Source organism: Zootoca vivipara, chromosome 1 (genome assembly GCF_965207765.1).
Source record: "Zootoca vivipara chromosome 1, rZooViv2.hap1.1, whole genome shotgun sequence".
Classification (NCBI taxonomy): domain Eukaryota; kingdom Metazoa; phylum Chordata; class Lepidosauria; order Squamata; family Lacertidae; genus Zootoca; species Zootoca vivipara.
In genome coordinates, this window is record NC_142582.1 from 20526966 (window position 1) to 20550228 (window position 23263).

At 42.8% G+C, this 23263-nt stretch overlaps 1 protein-coding gene across 2 annotated transcripts in view; it reads left to right on the plus strand.

The window, feature by feature from the left end:
* Positions 1 to 12425, plus strand: part of MTX2 (metaxin 2) — a 37770-nt gene extending 25345 nt beyond the window's left edge. For both annotated transcript variants that reach the window (XM_035134711.3, XM_088660347.1), the window contains 7 exons: positions 751 to 823; positions 4327 to 4403; positions 7068 to 7160; positions 7558 to 7596; positions 7972 to 8097; positions 9944 to 10020; positions 11907 to 12425. In XM_035134711.3, the coding sequence (XP_034990602.3) occupies positions 751 to 823; positions 4327 to 4403; positions 7068 to 7160; positions 7558 to 7596; positions 7972 to 8097; positions 9944 to 10020; positions 11907 to 12117 (696 nt within the window). In that variant the 3' untranslated portion in view covers positions 12118 to 12425. The remainder of the gene's footprint in view (positions 1 to 750; positions 824 to 4326; positions 4404 to 7067; positions 7161 to 7557; positions 7597 to 7971; positions 8098 to 9943; positions 10021 to 11906) is intronic.
* The last annotated feature ends 10838 nt before the right edge of the window (positions 12426 to 23263 follow it).

Below are 23263 nucleotides of genomic sequence, written 5' to 3' on the forward strand. Positions count from 1 at the left end.
ATTACTTCCAAACCAGGAAATATAACAAACAAAGTATGAAACAATAAGTGAAAGAAAGTAAGCAAAAACACACTTCATGTAAAATGTTTCTCATTTTCAGTATGGTATAGAGAAAGGGAATATAATTGTCGCCAACAATTTATTTGCATGCTGCTTCTCTAGGTTATGCTCAAAGCAGATGACCAAAACAGTATATACAAATGTTAAAAACAATCTTAAGTGTGTGAAATATATTTCATTATATCGAAATCCTGACTTGCGAGCTAGCAGAAGCGTAATAATTACAAAATTTCCTAAACATATGAAAAGTACTCGTGTCGAAAATGAGAACAGTCGCCGATATCTGCATTTAGCTAACAAATTTATTCACAAATTAATCCAAATCACTAAGATATCGGCAATAAAAAATGCATTAATGTTGAAGCGTTACAATTTAAACCAGTTAAACTTACTCAAAGGCCATTAAAACAGCAGGCTGTCTTGGTTATGCAAAAATAATTGAATAAAGAATACAGACCATCTTTGGTACTAATGTATTTGCTGTAACAGCAACTAGAGTAGTAAAAATGGGAATTTTGGTGTGCAAAATGTTGGAACCTTATACTGACAAGTCCGATATTTACCTGCTTTGGCAACCAGCTTTTCGAAAAACCTATATTGTAGGTTGAAACTCCTGACAATTTTAATTTTTAAAAATTTTGCCTTCAGATAACCAGTGCAATCTTTTCATTTGCTCTGCTTTATTTTCAGGCCTTTTTGCAAATGTGCAACCTGCCAGTCCAGGTGGTTTGTAGGGCAAATGCTGAATATATGTCCCCATCTGGTAAGTGCAACACTCATTTACATTACACCTGTGGTTGGAAACTATGGCAACAGTATCTCATCATGCAGACCATGAATGCATGTGAGCTTGCATCTTGTTTTGCTAGAAAGGAATGAAAATAATGTGTTTCTACCTTTTTATTTGCTTGCATTATTGTTGTTGTTTAGTCGTTTAGTCGTGTCCGACTCTTCGTGACCCCGAAGAGCTTCCATTATAACAGTAGGCTTAGAGCCAGGGCAGACAGTTCCGTGTGTTTAAGTACTGAATGATTCAAATCATAGTGAATGGGGTTGCGAGAGTCTGATTTTTAACTTCAAAAGGAGCCCATGGAGAGCTAGATATTGGAAAAACTTAGAAGGGGCCTCTCTAACAAAAAGGGACAATAAGTTATGGCAGCTAGAATTTGATGAAAAACAGGCCAGCCTCTGAGGCTGGCTTGAGAATTGATGTGCATGGACCCTTTTTTGTGGTGGTTTGGTGCAGTTTTATTACATTCACAGCTCCAAATTACCGCAAAGGACTTCACTCTTCCTACCAGCTTTTCTGACTTTTCTGAATATCGTTTGCTTCATCCTCCATAGACAACTGGGGCTTTGACGACTGATTGGAAATTGACCCTGTTTCCTGATGCAGACTTAATCTTTTGTAGAGGACGATATAATGATAAAAATTAATTTATAGAGGGAGGACCCATGAGTGATATTGTTTATTATCAGTGAGGAGTTTCCCATATTGCTGGAGTTTTATTACAGCGTGAAACAGATGAAACAGTGTGCCCAGTCCCTTAAATTTATCTCCTGGGTGTTTCTTTTCCTTAGGACGTGAAACCAAGAGGGGAGTCTCTGTTGCTTAACAGAGTTAACTCAGTAATGTTCATTCATTTCCGTGGGTCTGCACTGAGTAAAAATTACTTGAATTATCACCTTTTGGCTGTGAAAGCCCCTTCCCTTTTATGGGATTCTGTTGCTGAGGGTTTCATGCTTGGCTCTGCTTTCATTCTGTCCATCTGTTAAGAGCCTTCTGAGAGCACTGAAATGCTGACTCCTGCCGCAGAAACACCAAAAGATCATTCTTTATATAGTAGCTTTGTGGAAGTAAAGTCTGGATCGATAAAACCATTGAGAGGTCTGTAAGCTCAAAAAGACCCTGCATTCTTTTTGCAATGCATGCCATAGTGCAGATGCATCGATTCTTGTGACTGCTACTTTGAACCTGAGTAAAGCTCTATAGACAGCTAGACAGCATTAACTATTCAGGGGCTGTGTTTGCATGTCATGCAAAGCCATATTTTCAAGTTGGTTTGTTTCAAACAAGCCATAGTTTAATGTTAGCCACAGTGTTTCTGCTGGGACTGAAAGACAAACTGTGGTTAAGCAAAACCAGAAACCAAAAGCTTACTAACTCCTCTGCCTGGGAGAAGCAGGGGGAGCAGACAAGTCCAAGAGTTGCCTAGGTTCATTCATGTTGCACCAAACGAGGAGTGGGGAACATGAATAGCACTGGACTCCAATTCCCATGAGCCCCAGCCAGCAAGGCTAATGGTTAGGGATGATGGGAGTTGTGGTCTAGCATTGTTTGCAGTGCACCACATTGACTACCCTTGGTTTAGTATGATGTGCAAATGTGACAATTGTGCCTTTAAAACATTATAGTGGTACCTCTGGTTAAGAACTTGATTCGTTCCGGAGGTCCATTCTTAACCTGAAACTGTTCTTAACCTGAAGCACCACTTTAGCTAATGGGGCCTCCTGCTGCCGCCGGGCCGCTGGAGCACAATTTATGTTCTCATCCTGAAGCAAAGTTCTTAACCTGAGATACTATGTTTGGTTTAGCGGAGTTTGTAACCTGAAGCGTTTGTAACCTGAGGTACCACTGTAAATCTTCTTTCTTGGCAGCAATAAAAAACTAGAACAAGGAACGAAGTCCTTCACCAAATAGACTGATTACTCAAGGAGGGTCAGGATTACATACTATCTCAACCTCAGATATCTATGAAGTTCCTTTCTGTGCTCAGTTTTCTCCAGCTGAGCAGCACCAAAGGTTGTACATGAAACTAAAACCAAGCCCTTGGAGGGCCATTTCTGTTTTACAGCTCTCACGGTCAGACCAGGGTTTGAATCTTCCCTCAGCCATGAAGCTCAGTGGGTGACCTTGGGCCAGTCACCATCTCTTTGCCAGCCTAACTCTCAGGGTTGTTGTGAGGCTGAAATGTGGAGGAGGAGAACCATGTACACCACCTTGAGGTCCTTGGAAGATAAAGGTGGCCTAAAAATGCAATAAATAAAATTAAAAAGTATATAATACACACACCTAATGGGTGTAGTTTGCCTGATTTAAGTGGTGATACCCCCACAAAACTGACACACAACAATATTCAAGGCTACAATATTCAGTTAACCTGCAAGTAGGAGTTAACATATGAGCAGCAGATAATATTATAAAGAAAGAAAGATTAGAGACAAAAATGTGTGGAATATCAGGATATGCAGCAGATCAAGGTTGGCATTGAATGCCATGGAGAGATGGATTTGGACGTCTTAAGGACAGAGTAAAGTGATGGACAATGTATGAAGTATGTATAAAAGTGGACGTTTCACTTCCACGCTTGCAGCAGATATCACGTAGGTGTCCTAGCAGTCTTTGATCAATTGTTACGCTACTGAGTCTAATTGGATTATTTAATGCCTAGAAGAATACACCAGGCATCCCCAAACTGCGGCCCTCCAGATGTTTTGGCCTACAACTCCCATGATCCCCAGCTAACAGGACCAGTGGTCAGGGATGATGGGAATTGTAGTCCAAAACATCTGGAGGGCCGAAGTTTGGGGATGCCTGGAATACACTGACAACTAGTTGACGTAGTCGAAGGGTGGCAGTCAGTTGTCACTGCAGGCTTACAGCACAAAAAGGAGGCAGATGTATTGGAAGATGGGCAGCTCTCGGGTTCAGTGGTGTGCTATATCTGAAGACTCTTTTAAGGTGCACTGTAGCAAACCCCCCCCCCCAATTTCTCTGCTGTGATTTTGGGACTTTTGGTAAACATGGGATTTTGGTAAGCATGGGAAGCTTTTGCAGGGAGATGCCCATCTACTTCTTGTGTATGTGGCTGAGGGTGTTCAGTCCAGAGTTCCCTGAGTCTGCTTGTCGGGTATGCAGAGGGTCAGGGTGGGCTGTGCAGATCACAGAATGAGTGCGATGGAGAGCATCTCGTTGCAAAAGGACACAAAGGAATTCAGGTATCCAACACTGATCCACATGTTTTAATTGCTTCCAAGCGTTTGCGTTTCACGGGGCTTTATATTTAGGATGGGATATACCATCAGTGCCTGGAACAAAAGCCAAAAGTATATTTTTCATACTAGCTATAAAGGCAGAAGCTTTGGCACATCCCCCCTCCCCTAACATGGCATTTGTTGAACTCTTGCTGATTTCATCTAGCAACCTCTCAAATTAATTAGATCAATGAGTTTAAAGTGTGCTGTTTTTCCTTCTTTCACTCGCAGGGAAAGTGCCCTTTATTCACGTAGGAAATCAAGTTGTTTCTGAACTTGGCCCCATTGTCCAGTTTGTAAAAGCCAAGGTAAGGTGCATATACAAAACCTATTTTTCCTCAGCAAATTCTTGTTTTAGCAGTTGTGCTAATTAAGTTTGTGTTGATAAAATTATTCTGGTGACTTAATAAAGTAGAACCAGAGCTCTGGAAGACAAGATAGCATCATTTATTTTGCATAGTAAGGCTTCTTCTAATGGCTCAGAACGAAAATAATTTATTAATAAGCTTTAGGAAAGGTTCCAGTTTAGCGGGGGGGGGGGGAGAGCTTTCCAGGCTCACATCTGCAGAAGGATATTTTTGCAGCTGTTCATTTAAACTTTTTAACTCTTGAGGGAAAGGTTTTACTACCCTGTCATGTCCCTTATTCCTTTCTCGTCAGATGAGTAAATCTGGTGCCCTTAAAAATCCAGGGCAGAATCTTTTCTTGGTGTGAAATATTGCCTGTGCGAGAGAGACAGAGACAGGGAGAGATTGTATGTGTGTGTGAATGAATGCAGAATAGGTAACATGAAATGCTTTTGTTTTTGTCCTTTTTATGGACCAGAGGGGCATGGATATATCATTCGCTTGTGCACCTGTATTTTTCTGAGGGCTTCCTTCTCAGAAAGAGGCGCCCACAGGTAGTACAGCTTCAGGCAATCTTAGAGGAAGTTGATCACTTGGATTCATCCCAGTCTTTCTCCAGACCTGGTCATGGCATTGAAACCCTGGTTAATAACATTAGTTAGGACAGGTATGCAGGGAGTGTCACCCTGTTCGTTCTCCTTGAGCTCTTGGAGCCTGTCGGTACTGTAGAGAGAGGGAGAAGGGGTTGGGGGTACTGTGTTTCAGTGACTCTTCTTCTACTTCCATTTCCGGAAAGTAATTAGGGGGGTGGGGCTCCTGTTCGGCACCACGGGAGTTGTCCTGTGGTGTCCTACAGAGTTCCACCTTGTCCCGAATGCTATTTAACATCTGTATCCTGGTTTCTTACCTATGGTCCATTGATCCCTAGATCGTCCATGGATGGGCATCAGGGGTCTGTGAGCCAGATGCAAGAAACAATAAAATAAAACAAATGGTTTCATTTCCTTCCTGTTACTTTGAAGTGCTCCAAGGTGTGCTTTTATTTCAACTAATCACACAGTCATTTAAGCATCTAGTAGACGAGCATATGTCTTCGATTTCTCCTGTCCTTTTTCTAATTCTGTCCCTGTGGCCAAATTTCATCATGGTTTATTCCAGTCAGTTATTCTGGTCAGTCTTTTTAGTTGAGATACTATAGGTTGACAATTCTATATATATATATAAACTTGAACGCTGCTGCTTTTATCAAAGGAATGTGTTAGAATGTTGTCTGAATGGGAAAAGTTATTTGAAGACAGTAGCCCTTCTGATCCTGCACTCTCTAGAAGATTGCTGCATGTTGGTTCCTGCCATTTTGGCAGGCCTGGAAGTTGCACTTACTCCTTGGCTTCCACACACTAGTTGTTACGGAACAGAGATTCACTTTGTTTGAATTTTAAAATTCCACATAATCAATGTTCACGTTCCTGCTTTCTTTAGCCCTGTGGATCAATGCCGGTGCATTTTTATAAGGCATCTGCATCATCATAATTTACTTAGGTTTATTTACAAGGAGGCTGTGGTATTTAGAAAGGCTACTTGGCTTTAAAGCAGAAGCAAAACAGGCGGATAGTTGGGAATCCTGCATACTGGTGTACCTTGCACTTTTCAGCTTTACAGTCATACCTCGGTTTACGGCCGCAATTTGTTCCGGGGAGCCGGTCGCTCCCCGAGTACGTCGTAAATGGAGCGGCGCTTCTGCGCATGCATGCGCTGCGCAGATCGCTTCTGCGCATTCGCGCACTGCGGAACCCGGATGTAAACACTTCCGGGTCTGCAGCGGTCGCAAACCGATTGGTCGCAAACCGTGGTGGTCGTAAACCGAGGTATGACTGTAAAATATTGCATTTCAAACTACTGTATAGGATCCAACATTGCACTAGCAGATGTGACAGGATTTCATTTCGCTTCCCTCTTGTCTTCAACCTCCACACTTGTTCTGGAGGGTTCCCCAACTCCCTGGACGAGATTTTTGGGGTGCATGGGTTGAGAGAGGTGGGTGGAGAGAGGTGGGAAGTCCCCTTTAAGCAAGCAGAAGTCAATTGTGCAAGCAGGACACAATAATTGGGTATTGCCCAGTACTTTTTGTAAATATATAAGATTTATTATAGAGCTATATATACATAGTCGTACCTTGGATCCCGAACGCCTTGCAAGTCTAACGTTTTGGCTCCCGAATGCCACAAACCCGGAAGTGAGTGTTCCGGTTTGCAAACGTTCTTTGGAACCTGAACGTGCGATGCAGCTTCTGATTGGCTGCAGGAGCTTCCTGCAGCCAATCAGAAGCTGCGCCTTTGTTTCTGAACGTTTTGGAAGCCGAACGGACTTCCGGGACGGATTCCGTTCCACTTCCGGGGTACCACTGTAATAGGAACATTGCAGTATTTGTTTCATTTTTCTCTGTGAAACTTCAGTTGCCTTTATAAAGCATCTACAGCATTTTAACGTGTAATGTTGCAATGTGGGGAGCTTTTGGAGTGAGCCAGAGCCCTGGACTTGAGTGGGCTTTGGAAAGGACCCAAACGGATCGTTTTCCCTGCCCTTCCTTTTCTCACCCCCCCCTTTCTCTCTCTCTCCTTGCCTAAGGGCCATTCACTTAGTGATGGGTTGGATGAAGTCCAAAAAGCTGAGATGAAAGCCTACATGGAATTAGTCAATAATATGCTTTTGACAGCAGAGGTATGGCAAAACACTAGTAATTTGTCAGTCTTGTGAAATGAATGATATTGGGGAGTGGAGGGTGGGGTGGGGGGAAACAGAATGCTGTTTTCTTTGTGATGCTGCAATCGAGTTCCTAACTACTTTATTTTTTAATAAAACACAAGGGTGGGCTTACGGTTCCAGCTAGGTTCAAAAAGCAGCACGCCGCTAATTTACATATTGCAATCTCAATTCCGTTTTCTCTGTCAAATGGGATTTTGTGGCTGCTCCATGACAGAACTGGCAACCACCTTTCTGTGTTCTAAATATGATTATTAATGGCTTGCTTGGTAGGGAGGGAAGACAAAGCTGCGAGGAATAAGCTGTCTGTGTAACCTCACATGTTATGAAATTTTAGTATTCCTTGGTTTCCTAGCTGTATCTTCAGTGGTGTGATGATGCTACAGTCCAGGAGGTGAGTGATTCTGCAACATTTATCTTAATTAAATTTTAATGAGAAAACACTTTTGCTCACAATTGCAAGTCCCTACTCATAAATGAAACATAGAGATTTATACCACTAATGATACCATATTTTTTTCACTTTAATTTTGCTTGCACACACATTTTGGGGGAGCTCTATGCCATTACTGGATACCATGGTTTCAAAGTGAAAAAGGTTTTTAATATGATTTTAAAAGCTTTTTTTTTAGCTGCAAGTTATAAATAATTGCATAAAATGGTTTACGAAAACAGTGCCTTGGCAATAAAAGCCACAGCATCTTTTGTTGTTGTTGTTGTTGTTGTTGTTGTTGTTGTTGTAAAAGTGACATTTTTTCCCACTTTAAAGATTACCCATCCAAGATACGGATCTCCTTATCCTTGGCCCCTGAATCGTATTCTGGCCTATCAGAAACAATGGGAGGTCCGACGTAAAATGAAAGCTATTGGCTGGGGCAGCAAGTCGTTTGATCAGGTCAGTCGGTCATGCGCCAAACCTGAATGGTTCATATAGTAATGAAATATCAAAAAAACAAGGCCACAAGGATGTGTTGGTTTCTTAGTGCATGTGCACACATGTGCACACATACACATAATCTTAGAGCAGTTGCCACGTGATTAAAGAAATTTTGTCAATAAATCGTATGAGTTTCAGGCTGCAACCCTAAACAGAACTCTTGCGAAATAAGGCTAATTTGAGCACAGTGGGTCTTAACCTCTGAGAGACCTGCATTGGCTCCCAGTACGTTTCCGAGCACAATTCAAAGTGTTGGTGCTGACCTTTAAAGCCCTCAACGGCCTTGGCCCAGTATACCCGAAGGAGCGTCTCCACCCCCATTGTTCTGCTGAGGTCCAGCTCCAAGGGCCTTCTGGCGGTTCACTCACTGCGAGAAGTGAGGTTGCAGGGAACCAGGCACAGGGCCTTCTTGGTAGTGGTGCCTGCCCTGTGGAACGCCCTCCCACCAGATGCCAAGGAAATAAACAACTATCTGACTTTTAGAAGACATCTGAAGGCAGCCCTGTTTAGGGAAGTTTTTAATGACTGGTGCTTTTTCGTGTTTTTAATATTCTGTTGGAAGCTGCCCAGAGTGGCTGCGGAAACCCAGCCAGATGGGTGGGGTATAAATAAATAAAGAAATAAATAATAATAATAATTGCCAATTCTTAGGGAATGAGGGGTCTTTGACCCAACCCATAAAATATTTGAGCCCCCCCCCAAAAGTTGATAGGCATTGCCATTCAAATGGTGTGTGTGTACTGTGTCATATGATAGATTATGCAGGCTTATCTGCACCCCAAATATTTATTCGTTGACACCCCTGTTTGTAAGTGAAACCCATCACATTTATTTCTCTGCAAGAAATGGCTGCGGAAACCCAGCCAGATAGACGGAGTATAAATAAATAAATAAATAATAAATAAAATTTATTAAGCATGTGTAGGATTGTGCTGCTTAGTCAGCTGATTTAAATCTGCATGTAAATGAAATGGTTGGGTTGAATCCAGAGGAGCTTCCTCTTCCAGATCCGTCCTCATTATTCTCAAGAAGGAAGCTTCTTCTGTGCTAGCAAAAAGAAAAAAGAAAAGAAAGGCCCCTCACTGGAAATAGAGGTCCCATCCACACCGTATGTTGAAAGCACATTGGAAGCGCATGGCTTCTCCCAAAGAATCCTGCAAAGGAAATGGCATTGTCCATGGGGATTCCCATGGTGATGTCCTCAGTATGCTCCTCATGGCATGTTTCAGCTGAATTAGGAATTTTACCCGTTTCCCCTATTTTAATAATTAAAAGCTGCCTAAAGAGCTAGTATTAAAAATGTGGTTGGAGAGAGAGACCTGCTCGTGAAGTTCTTTAGTGTGTGCAACTGGGATCTTTTCTTTCTGGTGCCAGAAGTTGATCAACTGCTTCTCCGGAGGGTCTTCTCCCCTTTGGACTGAAGAGGTTTGCATAGAGAATAGCATATGTGACTCTACGTATCTTGGCTAAAGACTAGCTACAGCTATAGAAACGTGCCAATTGTATTGGTCGTTCCTGTATGCTGAGAAATCCCCAAGAGCTGCTTCATGTTGCACACACAGTGTTTGTACCAGAATAAAGAGCAATCCCCCTCCCCGAACCACATTGGGCACAAAAATGAATCTCTGCATACCTGAAGCTGTTTTGCGTCTCACTTCAGCTTCCACCTGCAAGGCTTTTCTATTTGAAGTGCAAATTACTCTGGTATCTACATTCTGTTCTAAAGACGCAGCTAGTTTTTTGTGGTCCAACCTGGCCAAAAAATAAATAAAATTGCATTCTGCTTTCTGTTTGCCTTTTTTAGGTGCTAGAAGACGTAGATCAGTGTTGCCAAGCCCTTTCTCAAAGGCTTGGAACACAGCAGTATTTCTTCAATAAGAAGTAAGTTGCTTTCATGTTTATATTAAGGAGTTTTTAGCCATTGGTGGTTGTGGGGTGCTTATTGAGCCTAGGAAGGCAATACCTCTCCCCACCAAAAAACTGCACCTCCTTCACTGCCCTTTGCATTTTTGTTATGTTTTATGATCTGTGATATTGTGCGTGTTGATGCTGGTCTGTGACCGTACTAATAAATTCATTCATTCATTCATTCACTGCACCTCCTTTCCCAAATGAATGGGTGTGGGGAGTCTGTTCTGCCACGTCCTTCCCATCTTTCCCCCCACCTCACCCTCTTTTATCTGAGCCATATCCAAGGGCAAGCCAGGCGTTGTTTGCACTGCTGGAACTAGGACTGGGCCTAGGCTGGGGAAAAGACTTTCTCACCCTATAGCTCGGGGGCAGCCAATGTGGTGACCCTTCAGGTGTACAGCTCTCATCATCTCTGTTTGCTCTTCTGACTGGGACTGAGGGGAGCTGGTAGTCCAGCAACATCTAAAGCAGGCTTCCTCAAACTCGGCCCTCCAGATGTTTTGAGACTACAGTTCCCATCATCCCTGACCACTGGTCCCGCTCGCTAGGGATCATGGGAGTTGTAGGCCAAAAACATCTGGAGGGCTGAGGTCGAGGAAGCCTGATCTAAAGGGTGCCATAGTTTATCAACCAAACACTGGCAGTGTTTACTGCAGATAGCCCCTGGGAGCCACAAAAGGAAGCTCTGCGGTATAGCCCTGCGGTATGTACGGATAGTTTAATTTGAGCTCTGCTACTCCCTGGCTGGGTTTAGGATTGCTCTGACTATACATTGGTAGGTTCGAAGTTCAAATACTGCTTTCGAGAATGGCACAACCGCATATGAATACCGGTATGCAAAAATGATTCCAGTACTAGGAAGCCCAAGATACATTGATGATAAAATGTGACGTGTGTAGAGTATTCCTGGAGTGGAAGTGCTATCGCCACTGCTTCCATTATTCCCTATGCTGCGGAATTGCCTTGACAACCAAATCCGAAGCAAAGAGTAGAAATGGGTTCATGTTTTTATTTTGTGGATGCCTTTACTCTTTTGAGCTCCAAACACTAATTCTCCTCCAGTTCATTTAGCCCCTAAATGTCATTCTTATAGTGCAAAACAACAACAACAGAGAATCCCCTTTAATGTAAGCCAGCTCTCTTCCTTTTCAATGTTTCCCAAACTTGGGCCTCCAGCTGCTTTTGGACTACAACTCCCATCATCCTTAGCTAACAGGACCAGTGGTCAGGGATGATGGGAGTTGTAGTCTGAAACATCTAGATACCCACATTTGGGAAACACTGCTCTAGAGTATAGGGGTGGGATGCAGAAAGCAAAAAGGTGCAATTTTTTAAAACTGGCAGTGACTGCCTAATAACCAGCCACCCAGTGTGCCAGCCTCGTCTAGTCTGCCTCTAATCTACTACCTCTCCAACCCTTACAAAGGAGCACAAAACGGCCATGCAAGTCTTGTTCCCTGCCTGCCCCAGTGGCAGAGGAACAGGATAGTAGTAGACAACATCGGAAGATGTCTTCTACCAAGTCAGATCACTGGTCCATAGAGCTCAGGACTGATGGCACTGATTGCTAGCGGTTCTCCAGGATTTGGGGAAATTCCCACCCTTACTTTGAGACACCAAGAGCTGAAATGGGGATCTTTGAAAGCAAAGTATATACACTGAACAATGATCCTTCCCTGAGGGTTATTGCTGTTCTTATGGATCCCCTCCCCAGTGGTGTCTGGTAGAATTTTGTCCTTTAAAATGACAGTTCAGCACACTCTGTGGTCTATATGTGGAGCTTCTACTGATGCTTAGTATGAAATGCAATGGTTTATTTGTCTCTTTTCAGAATATTGTTTCCCCTTTACTCCTAGGCCAACTGAATTAGATGCTTTGGTGTTTGGGCACCTGTTTACAATCCTTACTACCCAGCTGATCAGTGACGAACTATCGGAGAAAGTGAAAGGCTACAGCAACCTCATTGCATTTTGCAGAAGAATAGAGCAGCACTACTTTGAGGGGCACAACAAAGACAGCTTGGCAACTGTTCCATCTCCGACGTTGAGGCGGTCATTGATGACCTGAATGATTTTTGGTGGCAAAAATTTGGCAAATGGATCTTTGGTTTTTGCATTGTTTAAGAGAGACTAGTAACGACTTTGGAAAATTGGATGAACTGCACACTTTCTGTTTGAAAACTGCCAAAACTGTTGTAGCCCAAGAGAATGTCCTTGTGACTAATTCTACAAACACATATTATGATGAAATGATTAGAGAGGGCTTTGTTGTAATATTAGCCTGCATGCTGTTTTAACGTAACTCTAAAGTGTCCTTGAAAAACAACATTGTACCAGAATTCAACAACAATAAAATTTATGACAACTCTGCAAAAACCTTTCTGCAATCTTTCCTTTTGCATTCTCTTGGGGTCTCCAGATTCTTACAGCAATTTTCATTTTATTCTGTAGAGTTAAAAGTTGAATACATGATTCAAACTCACCCAGAATAAAATATATCTAACAAGTCATCATTAAGAAGGATTAAGAAGAAATTCCTTACAGGCCAGATTTAATAAACACCCTAGCCCAGGCATTCCAAACTTTGGCCGTCCAGATGTTTTGGGCTACAATTCCCTTCTTCCGCAACCACTGGTCCTGTTAGCTAGGGATCATGGCAGTTGTAGGCAAAAACATATGGAGGGCCGCAGTTTGGGGATGCCTTGACCTAGCCTCATCTCCTCTCCTCCATGGCTTGAAGTGCCATGAAAGTTTCTTCTCTGCCTTAAATTTTGTATATGTCTGTAAATAAGCACAGTTTGCAAATAAGAGTTTTCTAACCTTTCCTCTAAATCTTGTTTATTACATGCGGGGTTTAGCTGATCATTTAGGATTTGCCTTGCTTCAGGATTATTAGATCAAAAACAAACTCTCAAAAACTTAGTCAAAATAGAATAATCAAATCCCATTCAGAGCAATCCCTTTTGCCCTTCTCAGATTGATAAACCCAGCTAGCTCAGCTTTGGTGTCACTCAAAATCAAAGGGGTTTTCAGTGTTTTGGGTTTTTTTTTTTAACTGCTCAGATTTGAATTCTTCATAGAAAAATAATTATTCAAATATGGAACAACCACCATAGGTTCTTGCCTATGCTTCCCTTGCCCAGTTTATTTTATTCTTTGTGTAACGTGGTGGCTCTCTTTGTTGTTATTTTTCTTGTGTTGGTGTTGTTCGGATATGTTTCTTGTTTGAATCGCCAGTAATCTCTTGGATGCCAATTTGCAGCAGAAAATGACTGTATGTTCTTGTTCAGCAGCATCCCATCAACCTTTTAACTTCTTCTTAAAGTCTGACACTATGCATTAACTCAGTTTGGAAGTGTCTTTCAGATTAGAAACCCCAGCTATCTAGAAACGATTTAGCAAGAGAATACTGATCTATTATAAGCAAATAAAGCATGCACAAATCTATTTGAGCCACTCAGGCTGCACTTAAGGATATGGAGATGAGTGAATTATGTTGCAAATTCAATAACTAAAGGAAGATGAGCTGCAGGGGTGTAAGACTATTGCGAATAAATATTTTTTTTTTGTAAACTAAGCTGTCTTCTTCTCAGTCCCCCGCATCACCCCATTTTCCGTTGCTCTAATTGAGTTATCAGAACACAGCATTTGCATTAGGTTAAGAATCAGGAACACTTGTTCAAAGGATATAGGACTAAGTACTTCCTACGCTCTTTTAATTCGGAGGAAGTGGCATTCCAATAACTAATGCAATCATGTTGCCTTGAGTATATATGCCTTGTTTAAAAAGCTTAGGGTTTCGAAGTTTGGAAAATTAATTTTGAAACCTAATCAAGCTGCCGTAAAACGAAGTTTGGAAGCACCATTGAATTGCAATGCATTCTTAACAGCAGCAAGGAATGGAAACTGTGCGCACTTCATACCACTGATAGTTAGAATTGTAATCTTTAATGAGTGTAATTAATCCATTAAAGGTTTAGGCTGCAGTTTAGACCGACAATTGATTAATCAGGTTGTTACTTGCACTGCAGAAAAAGCTTCCCTTACTCTGCTGCCCAATCCCCCTGGCACTTGCTAATACCCTTTCCCCATCCCCAGCTTGTCCATGTTCCTGTGAACAGTGGGGAAGAGGCCTGCATGGATGTCATTCCTTTCTTTAAAGACTTGCCTGATTCCTAAAGCAGTGTGCCCATGTAGGAGACTGCTCCCCTCACTTGAGGACAATGCTTGTGCTCTTTCCTGGTTCCCTTGGCAGCTTAAATTGTGCTGAGGAGGCGTCCAGCGGCTGCTCCGTTTGGCGGATCCCCCGCCGCCCGAGAGCTCAATAGAGCGATCGTGAGCCGGCGGGGTTGAACCGCGGGAGCCATTTTGGGCCACATCTTACCTCCGGGAAGCGAAGCTCCGAGTCCTGACCCGGCAAGCGGCGGATTCTTCCGATTTGAAATTAAAGATCCTTAAAGAAGTAAGTGGAACTTTGATCTGAATCCTAAATTTGCTGATTGGAAAATAGGAGAGACTTTAAAGAAACAGAAGCCGGTCTCTTCCTAATGGGAAACTGGGAGGCGTTTGGGAAAAAAAAAATCCTAAGCCGAATAACGAAAGAATTTGAAACTGTGGACCCGAGAGGGAAAAAAGACTTTTTGGAACCATCTCAGCCCCTGAGTCCGGCACCCCTTGAGGTACAGCGGCATTAAGGGGAAGAGTGTTTTGACAGCTGTCAAAAGCTGTCAAACTGTCAAAAGACCGGGTGGATTGATTGCACTGCTGTGAACAGGAAAAATTGTTTGAAAATGTGAAAGAACTATTTAAATTGGAAGTAAGAATGGATTTGGGACTGAGTTAAGAATTAAGAAAAAGAACAGCCAAAATGGAGTCGATCGTCTGAGAAAGGAATTTTCCAGTACCCATTGTTCCCTACCCCCTGTTTATCTGCGGTCACGAGAGGTATGAAAACAAAGCTGTCTCGAGCCTTTCAGGAGACTGTGTTGAACTACTTGCTGTCATGGGAAGATTTTTACAAGGAACGGCAACATCCCAACTTACCACCAGTTGAGATTGAAGTCCAAGTCCAGGACTTAGAGGATAATTTAAATTTGGAGATTGCTGATTTTGAGACTGTGTGTGAGGAGAAACAACTGGAAGAGGACTTGGACTATGACAAATTTGTTTGGGATGAAGCAAGATATGATTTCCAAAAGGAAGAAAAACAAGCAGAACAAGAAGATGAGAGACAAAGGGACTTAAAGTCTAATGGAATTGAAGATCCTGGAGGGGTTAAAATGTGGAGTGGGGTTTTTGTGGGATGGGAAGGACAGGGGCAGGGGGGGGCAAAGGCCTGGAGATGGATTTGGGAAAGAATGGGTGTGGGGTAAAAACTTTAGTTAAAAGGTATTGTTTTGGTTTCTGAAAGACGGTCTTCGAAATCTTGGCATGACAATGGAAACGCTGAACCAATTGGGGGAAAAAGACTTAGGGAGAGGAGATGGAATGTAAATAAGAAGGGGGAAAAAAGTTATGTTTCCTTAAGGGAGTATAAGAATGGCTTGGAGAGAATTTTTAAGTTACTGTAAATTATTGTAGGTCAAGTGAGGTGTTTAGGCAGAAAGCTGCCTGCCCCCCTCTCCTTACTCTGAGGCACTCAGTGGCAGGGGGTGCTCAGATGGGTGAGGAGGAAATGGAACCTTGGAAGTGCTGTGCTCTGCAGGCACCTCTCGTGGCAGGAGGGGACCTGTGGGAGGGCAGCATGAAAAAGGAGGAGGATTGAGTTAATATTATAAGATTAAGTTTTGAAACTGAGTTGGAAAATTCGCCACTAGTAATCAGAATTTGTTAGGAAAACCATGAGGAAGACTATCGAGGGAGTCGCAATTAAGATGTTAAAATAATAAGAACTGGGAAGTTTGAACTCTTCCCAATTTTCCCTTTGTTCTTTTTTGTTTTCTTCTCTTTTCTTTTTTTCTTTCTCTTTCTTCTAGGTTTATTAATATGATTATGAAAGAGTTGGGGGATGCAGATCCCCATAACCCCTTCCTCCCTGTTCTCTCAGTGGCAGGGGGGGGGATATGGAGGGAGGAGGGAGGGGGGAAGCAGAACTCAATCCACAATTGGACCCCTTTGTTTCCTAAAGCACACGGGTCCTACTGGTGGCAGAAGTGGACCGGTGTGTGGAGGGAAAAGGAAGGGACAGTGTTATATTATATGTCTTGTTTGTGTATGCCTTATTTGAAAAATAATAAAAATCTTTTTTTAAAAAAAAATAAATTGTGCTGAGGAAGGGGTGGAAGTAGGCTACCAGACAGTGTCATAGACTGGTTGGATGCAGAAGAATGATGAGAGGAACTAGCTGGGGAACCAGTAAGGGAAGAAGGCTCAGAGCCCAGGGAGCGGTGGTGGGGCGACAAGTGGTCAGAGGGAGAAGATAGGGAAGAGGAGCTGTTGGAAGCTGAAGTTGGGAGAGTCTGTGGCAGAGAGACGTCCAAAATCAGAGGCAGAAGCTGAAGCAGGTGAGTGGGAGGAAGGAGGCCAGTAGGCAGAGATGAGTTAGGCGTTTCCCCCTCCTGTTGCGACAAGTTTCCCTCCCCACATCTCCCAGAACCAGAAGAGGGATGAATAGGGTGGAGCAGTGGCAGGCTACACACAGGTATAGTCCCTGATTGCTTGGAAAAAGTCCTGGAGTGGAGGGGACTTAGAGGAGGAGGTGTGGCAATTGCAAACCAATGTGATGGTCAGTGATCTACCCTGCTGAAATTCAATGTTCTGCACCAGTTACATACTTCTTGAAAATTCCTCCAGAAGTAACATTATACAGAACCAATTCACTTATCTGGTGTGAACATATACAATGTCCATGAGTGATAGTCAACTAAGTTTTACTTGGAGTAAAATTGGAGAAATTAGTGTGCATGAGTAAGTTAGGTCCATTAATTTCATCAATATTATCTATCTATTATCTCATTGCATAAGATTTCTACAACACTTGATTGGTTTTTTTTATATAAAAAAACCATAGTTTATAGAAAGAATAAAACAATACTGTACAATTATTGATAAAACTAGTTACAAACAACAGTTTTAAACACCCCCAAAATTAAAAAAAGCAATAAACTAAAAATGGATTGAAAGGTCCACCAACATTTTAGATATCTGGGTAGACCTGTATAAACAAAAATATTTTTAGCAGGCACTGAATAGAACAACAACAACAACAACAACAACAACAACAACAACAACATTTGTACCCCGCCTATTTGGCTGGGTTTCCCTAGCCAGTCTGGGCGGCTACCTACAAAATATTAAAGTGCAGTGTACAGTGTACAGAGTACAGTGAAGGAGGCCGTCTGATGTCAACAGACAGGGAGTTCCAAGGGGTAATATCAAAAACTCATGTCTACATTAAAATATGTATATGTGTTGAATTTATGTTTTGTGGTACAGCTTTCTTAAGCTCCCTTTGGGTCTATTCCTCTGATTTAGCTGAAACATTCTTCTTTGAACCAGCATTTGGCAACCAGCCTGGAGATAATGGGGATCTCATTTCAGATACCCTGAAAAGGTTTCTGTACTTGTACAAGGTGCTGGAGTCATTCTTGCCTCTTGCCTCCTTCAATTTGACCCTTTTGTGCCCTTCTGCATGGACGTTGCTGGAGCATGTCAGGTGGAGCTCTTTGATCCATGCTGACTTCGTAGTTTGTAAACTGCGTACAGGTTCATTTACAATCAAGCCATGTGTGTGCGTGATTTTGATAAGTTTTTAGCATTTTAACTTTAGTATGTTTTAAACCAGGCATAGGCAAACTCGGCCCTCCAGATGTTTTGGGACTACAACTCCCATCATCCCTAGCTAACAGGACCAGTGGCCAGGGATGATGGGAATTGTAGTCTCAAAAACATCTGGAGGGCCAGGTTTGCCTATGCCTGACCTAGATCCTTTTTCTCCTAATGCAGCTTTGAGGTCTTAGGTAAAACCTTTAAGCTGGAAAGAAACATTTTTGGCCGGGGGTGGGGTAGGGGGAGGAAGAGAGAACAGGCATTGTTTTCCCCCTTTCTGTCCATCCTCTATAGGAATTGGGCATGGTCCTCATTCTAGCCCATGGGATGTGGCTCCATCATGATTACTTTGCTGCATAGACATCAAATCACTTGCATGGGTACCAATTCCCTTGGTAGCAAATTACATCATGATTAATAGTTAATTAGGGGGCATCTGAGCAACTTGCCTTGAATAGATGGATGTTGTCTTGAAAGCAATGAATGGGCCTCTAAGCATGTTAGTGATAATTAAGCATTTGCATATTAAAAGGTAAAGGGACCCTGACCATTAGGTCCAGGCGTGACTGACTCTGGGGTTGCGCGCTCATCTCGCATTATTGGCCGAGGGAGCCGGCGTACAGCTTCCAGGTCATGTGGCCAGCATGACAAAGCCGCTTCTGGCAAACCAGAGCAGCACATGGAAACGCCATTTACCTTCCCGCTGTAGCGGTTCCTATTTATCTACTTGCATTTTGACGTGCTTTCGAACTGTTAGGTTGGCAGGAGCTGGGACCAATCACAGGGATTCGAACCGCTGACCTTCTGATCAGCAAGCCCTAGGCTCAGTGGTTTAACCCACAGCGCCACCTGGGTCCCCTCATTTGCATATTACTTCATAACCATTCTGCGGTTGTCAAGGAAGTAACTATGCTTAGGGCCCAAGCCATAACCTATTTCAGCATCAGAGTCAACTTCTGCTGCAGTTTGGGCTTTATTCACCTTTATTGCTCTGGTGCTGTTCTATTTACATATGTATCTCTCCATCTTTACAGGGTGCATGCACAAAGAAAAATCCTGATAGATGTGTGCCAGTATTCCTGTTCACAGGCAAATAAACTTGGGAGCAGAATACTGCTAAATCAACACTCTTGCACCTTCCTGAGTGTTATATATTCAGTGGTCTGTGTTTGCTTGAGCTTGAGTCTGGACTAAGGATTCTGAGCCCCTGTGCTCTGATTTGATACATGATATCCAATCACAGAACGTTTCAGGATTTGGGCCTCTGCCATTGGCCCTTAAACTCTGAGTTACGATTCGCAGCTTGGAAGTTTAGACAGCCAATCACGTTGGGAGTGGGAGTAGCCCAGGCCTTCAGAAATGTTTGTCTGTGTTGTCCAGTTCTGTTAGTTCAATAAAGGTTCTTCTTGTTATCCCTGTGTCTTGCCTCATGGGAACCCACCTACACTTCACTGAGTACATCTCCGCTGCCACTATGGCTTAAATGGCAGACCCACCTACTTATGAGAGGAAGAGGAGAAATGTGTCACTTGCATTCCAAAGGCAAGTTTTGGTGGAAAATTCTCTGATAATGAATGGGGTTTAAACTCGAAAAATTAGAATATCGTGGAAAAGTGCATTTATTTCAGTAATGCAACTTAAAAGGTGAAACCAATATATGAGATAGATGCATGACATGCAAAGCAAGATATGTCAAGCCTTTATTTGTTATAATTGTAATTATTTGTCGTTAGGCGGGTCAATTATAAATGGAATGTACCGTAGTTAATGAAATGTAATAGCGATGTTTATTTTTGATTATTTTTGTATTATTGTAACTATTTGTTTTATTACTGTGGAATTTCGAAAATAAAGCATTTGCGTGTGGGGGAGTTGCATTACTGAAATAAATGCACTTTTTGACGATATTCTAATTTTTTGGGTTTCACCTGTATGTGTAGAGAGACAAAATGTCCTCACAGGTTTTAGGCTACTTAAGCTAAATAAAAGGTTGTGGGCCTGCGACAGAACAGATCGTCTTATTCTGACACACAAAAGAGCAGTTGTGTTAAGAGCCGAAATATTTTAGGATTTCTATGTGGTTATCAAAAATACCCTGCCTGTCTGTCCCAACAACGTGACCCCCTCAAGTGGATGGTGCAAAACTTAAAATAAAATGCTATAAAAATCAAAATACATAATATTAAAAGGAGTTCAGTAGAAGCTGCTACAGGCGGCAAGAGCGCATACAAAACTCAGGTATCGAAGCCCAAATTCATGGTGCAACTCTACTGCTTGTGGGCTTCTCAAAGGCATCCGGTGTCAGCCACTGTGAGAACAGGATGGTGGACAAGATGGGCTTTTGGCCTGATGGGAATTGGAGTCCAACAATCTCCGAAGGGCCATAGGTTTTCCCAGGGCCGTCTTAAACGCCCCTGCCGCTGTGGTGCGCCTGGTTTCCCAGCGCGGTGGGCGCAGCGGCGGGCGGGCGGGCAGGCACAGCGCGATCTCTCTGGTGCCCTCCCGCCCCGTTTCCCAGCGTGGTGGGCGGCTGCACCTTTCTGGCGGGCCGGCGCCATGGTGCCCTGCGCCACCGGTGGTCTACCTAGAGCCGGGCCTGGGTTTTCCACCAATTGGTAGGGAAACTACTGCAGCACTACAGCTGGACTTGCTTGTGCAATACAGCTGGGTTTTTGAACCTGATTCCAAAGATTCAAAGAACATTATTTTATCCATTCCTCCTTACTTCCCAATGTGACTTGCTTCAAATTTCAATGTCCCAGTTCCTGAAATCAATCACCAATGGAAAATTCTCAGATTCTTAAATTTAATATTTGGAAACTTAATGCAAAATTTTCATTTCACTAGCACTGAAGAGTTGCTTAAAAAGTTGACCTGCCAACCCATACCAACATGCTACTGGAATGTCTTACGTCAGCATTGAATAGCGTTTATTAAACTAACTCACAATTGCCAGACAGTCTTCTCTTACTGTTGAGTTTTGGCCAATGTTCAAGCTACAGTAAGGACGACTACGAAAAGGAAGTTTATGCAGGTTTGTGTCAAAACACAATATCTAATAAGACATTAAAAACATTTTTGTGTTTGGAAAGCCAGTAGGTAAATCACTTGATCAGAATCAGATTGATTCCCCCCCATCTCCCCTTGGTTGTCCTTCCACTTTAAAAAGTTGTGCATCACACTGGATTAATCTTCCTTTTCTCCTTATAGCGTTAAGGGTGTTTTAAGAGGCGCCAGACAACCCCTGGTGCCCTTTGCTACCCTTCCCTTCAAATTCATTCATCCTGGGTTTCAAATTGCTGTTTTGCGGCACTAAATCTCATCTCGCTGCCAATCCACCCACATACACACGCGGGCCGCATGCACACACACATGCGCAGCCGCACACTAATTCCAGCAGGTCAAAATCTGACCTTGATTGGAAGAAAATCTATCGAGTCAAATATTCACAGCAGAACGCTTCTGCCTGGCTACATGTCAGAAGCCATCTTGCTACAAATGCTTCACACACCTTGGAGTGCAGCTTGTGGAACTGATGAGGTGAAGAGTACTGCACAGCATTCCTGCGCTGGTAATCACAGGCCTGAAGAAACACATACATCATCTGCCACATGGGCTGGCGTTTCAAGTTGGGGGGGGAATTGTAAAAAAAACCTTCACATTGTGTAAAGCGTTGGACAAATGATGGCCATATGCATGTTTGTCTCTACACAGATGGCTCTGCAGCCTTGGCCTGGTGGGAGGGGAAGGAAGGAAGGCAAAAAAAAAGGGCTGAGCTAGGCTTTCAACGGAGAAGCAGCTTCGTAGTGGTGACACAGTGTATGTCCTTTGCAAAATAATGATAATAATAATACTAACGGAGGTGAAGGTGACATAAATTATTTTGCAAATCGGTTGATGTACGCGGGCCATTGTCCTTGCAATAATCCGCACCGCTCTGTCAACTTAAGGTATGAACTTTGCCACAACCATTTTATATCAAGCTTTCACCTGGGCTGGTTTTAAGTGTTTGTTCTTCTGAGAACCAGTGAAACACCCATCCAAGTGTATTATGTTTAGTCAAAATACCACTTGCTGTGCATTGCTGAAACTTGGAGGTGATTCATGCGCGCACGCACGCACACCCACCCACGCGCGCACACCCACCCACCCACCATAACTACACCTTAAGCACACACCACCTCAAAGGAATCTGCTGCATTTAAAGGCATGTCTATACAGCCAATTTCAAGCTGGTTTGAATACTGCTTAATTGTCATGGCTTACAACAATGGGATATTAGCTCCGCCCAAGGCATGATGGAGAACAGCAACAACCGGGAAAAGATAGACATAGCATTTTACAAGGACAGGAAGAAACATCACGGACAGAATAATTGCCACACACAGGAAGAATAAGAATATAGTTTGAGTGCCTCACCTGTAGTTTTATAAATAATGTGTCAATACGAATGGAAGTTGCTAATATTGCGGTTGTTGCATAAGGGATCGTAATCTTGACTGGAGTGTAGCTGAAATTAATAAGATTTTGAAATGCAGAAATAAAATAATCAAACCATCAATTCTAGCATGCAGGGGGGACACCTAAATTATATAATTTGGTATCTGAACGGTATCTAATTGTATTATAATTTGGCATTGTTATAATGAGGTTATTATTGGACTGTAATTGAAAACTAATAAAAATATTAATTGTCATGGCTCTCTCTCAGAAAGGACTTTCATGAAAGCACCAGGGCTTTCTAAGCAAGATCCCAACCACCTTCACATAGCCCTCTGAAAAGAAACCAGTTTCAACGTGTTTTTATAGCATAGATGCTAGCAGAAGAACAGAATTCAAGTGTGCTGGATTGGGCTAATGCAGGGGTAGGCAACCTAAAGCCCGTGGGCCAGATGTGGCCCATTCGCCTTCTCAATCCAGCCTGCGGACAGTCCAGGAATCAGCGTGTTTTTACATGAGTAGAATGTGTGCTTTTATTTAAAATGCATCTCTGGGTTATTTGTGGGGCATAGGAATTTGTTCAAACCCCCCCCCCCCCATATAGTCCTGCCCACCACATGGTCTGAGGGACGGTGGACCTGCCCACAGCTGAAAAAGGTTGCTGACCCCTGGGCTAATGTTTCATCTACTACAGCATCCTATTCTCACAGTGGTTGACCAGATGCCTGGGAGAAGCCTGAAAGCTGGACAGGAGTGCAACGCCACTCTGCCCACCTAACAGTTATTCAGAGGCATAATGTGTTATGTATAGTTGTTTAATTGCACATTGAAATGAAAAATAGCTCTGTGTGTGTATTGCTAAAGGGAACATGGAGAATTCCATTGAAGCTAAGTAAGAGCTCTGATAATTAACTGTTGATGTATCTCTGCAGCTCTCTCACATGGTGTTTAACTTTAGATAACATGAGAGGGGTACTCAGTTGCAAATCTCCATTTTGAGAGAGTAG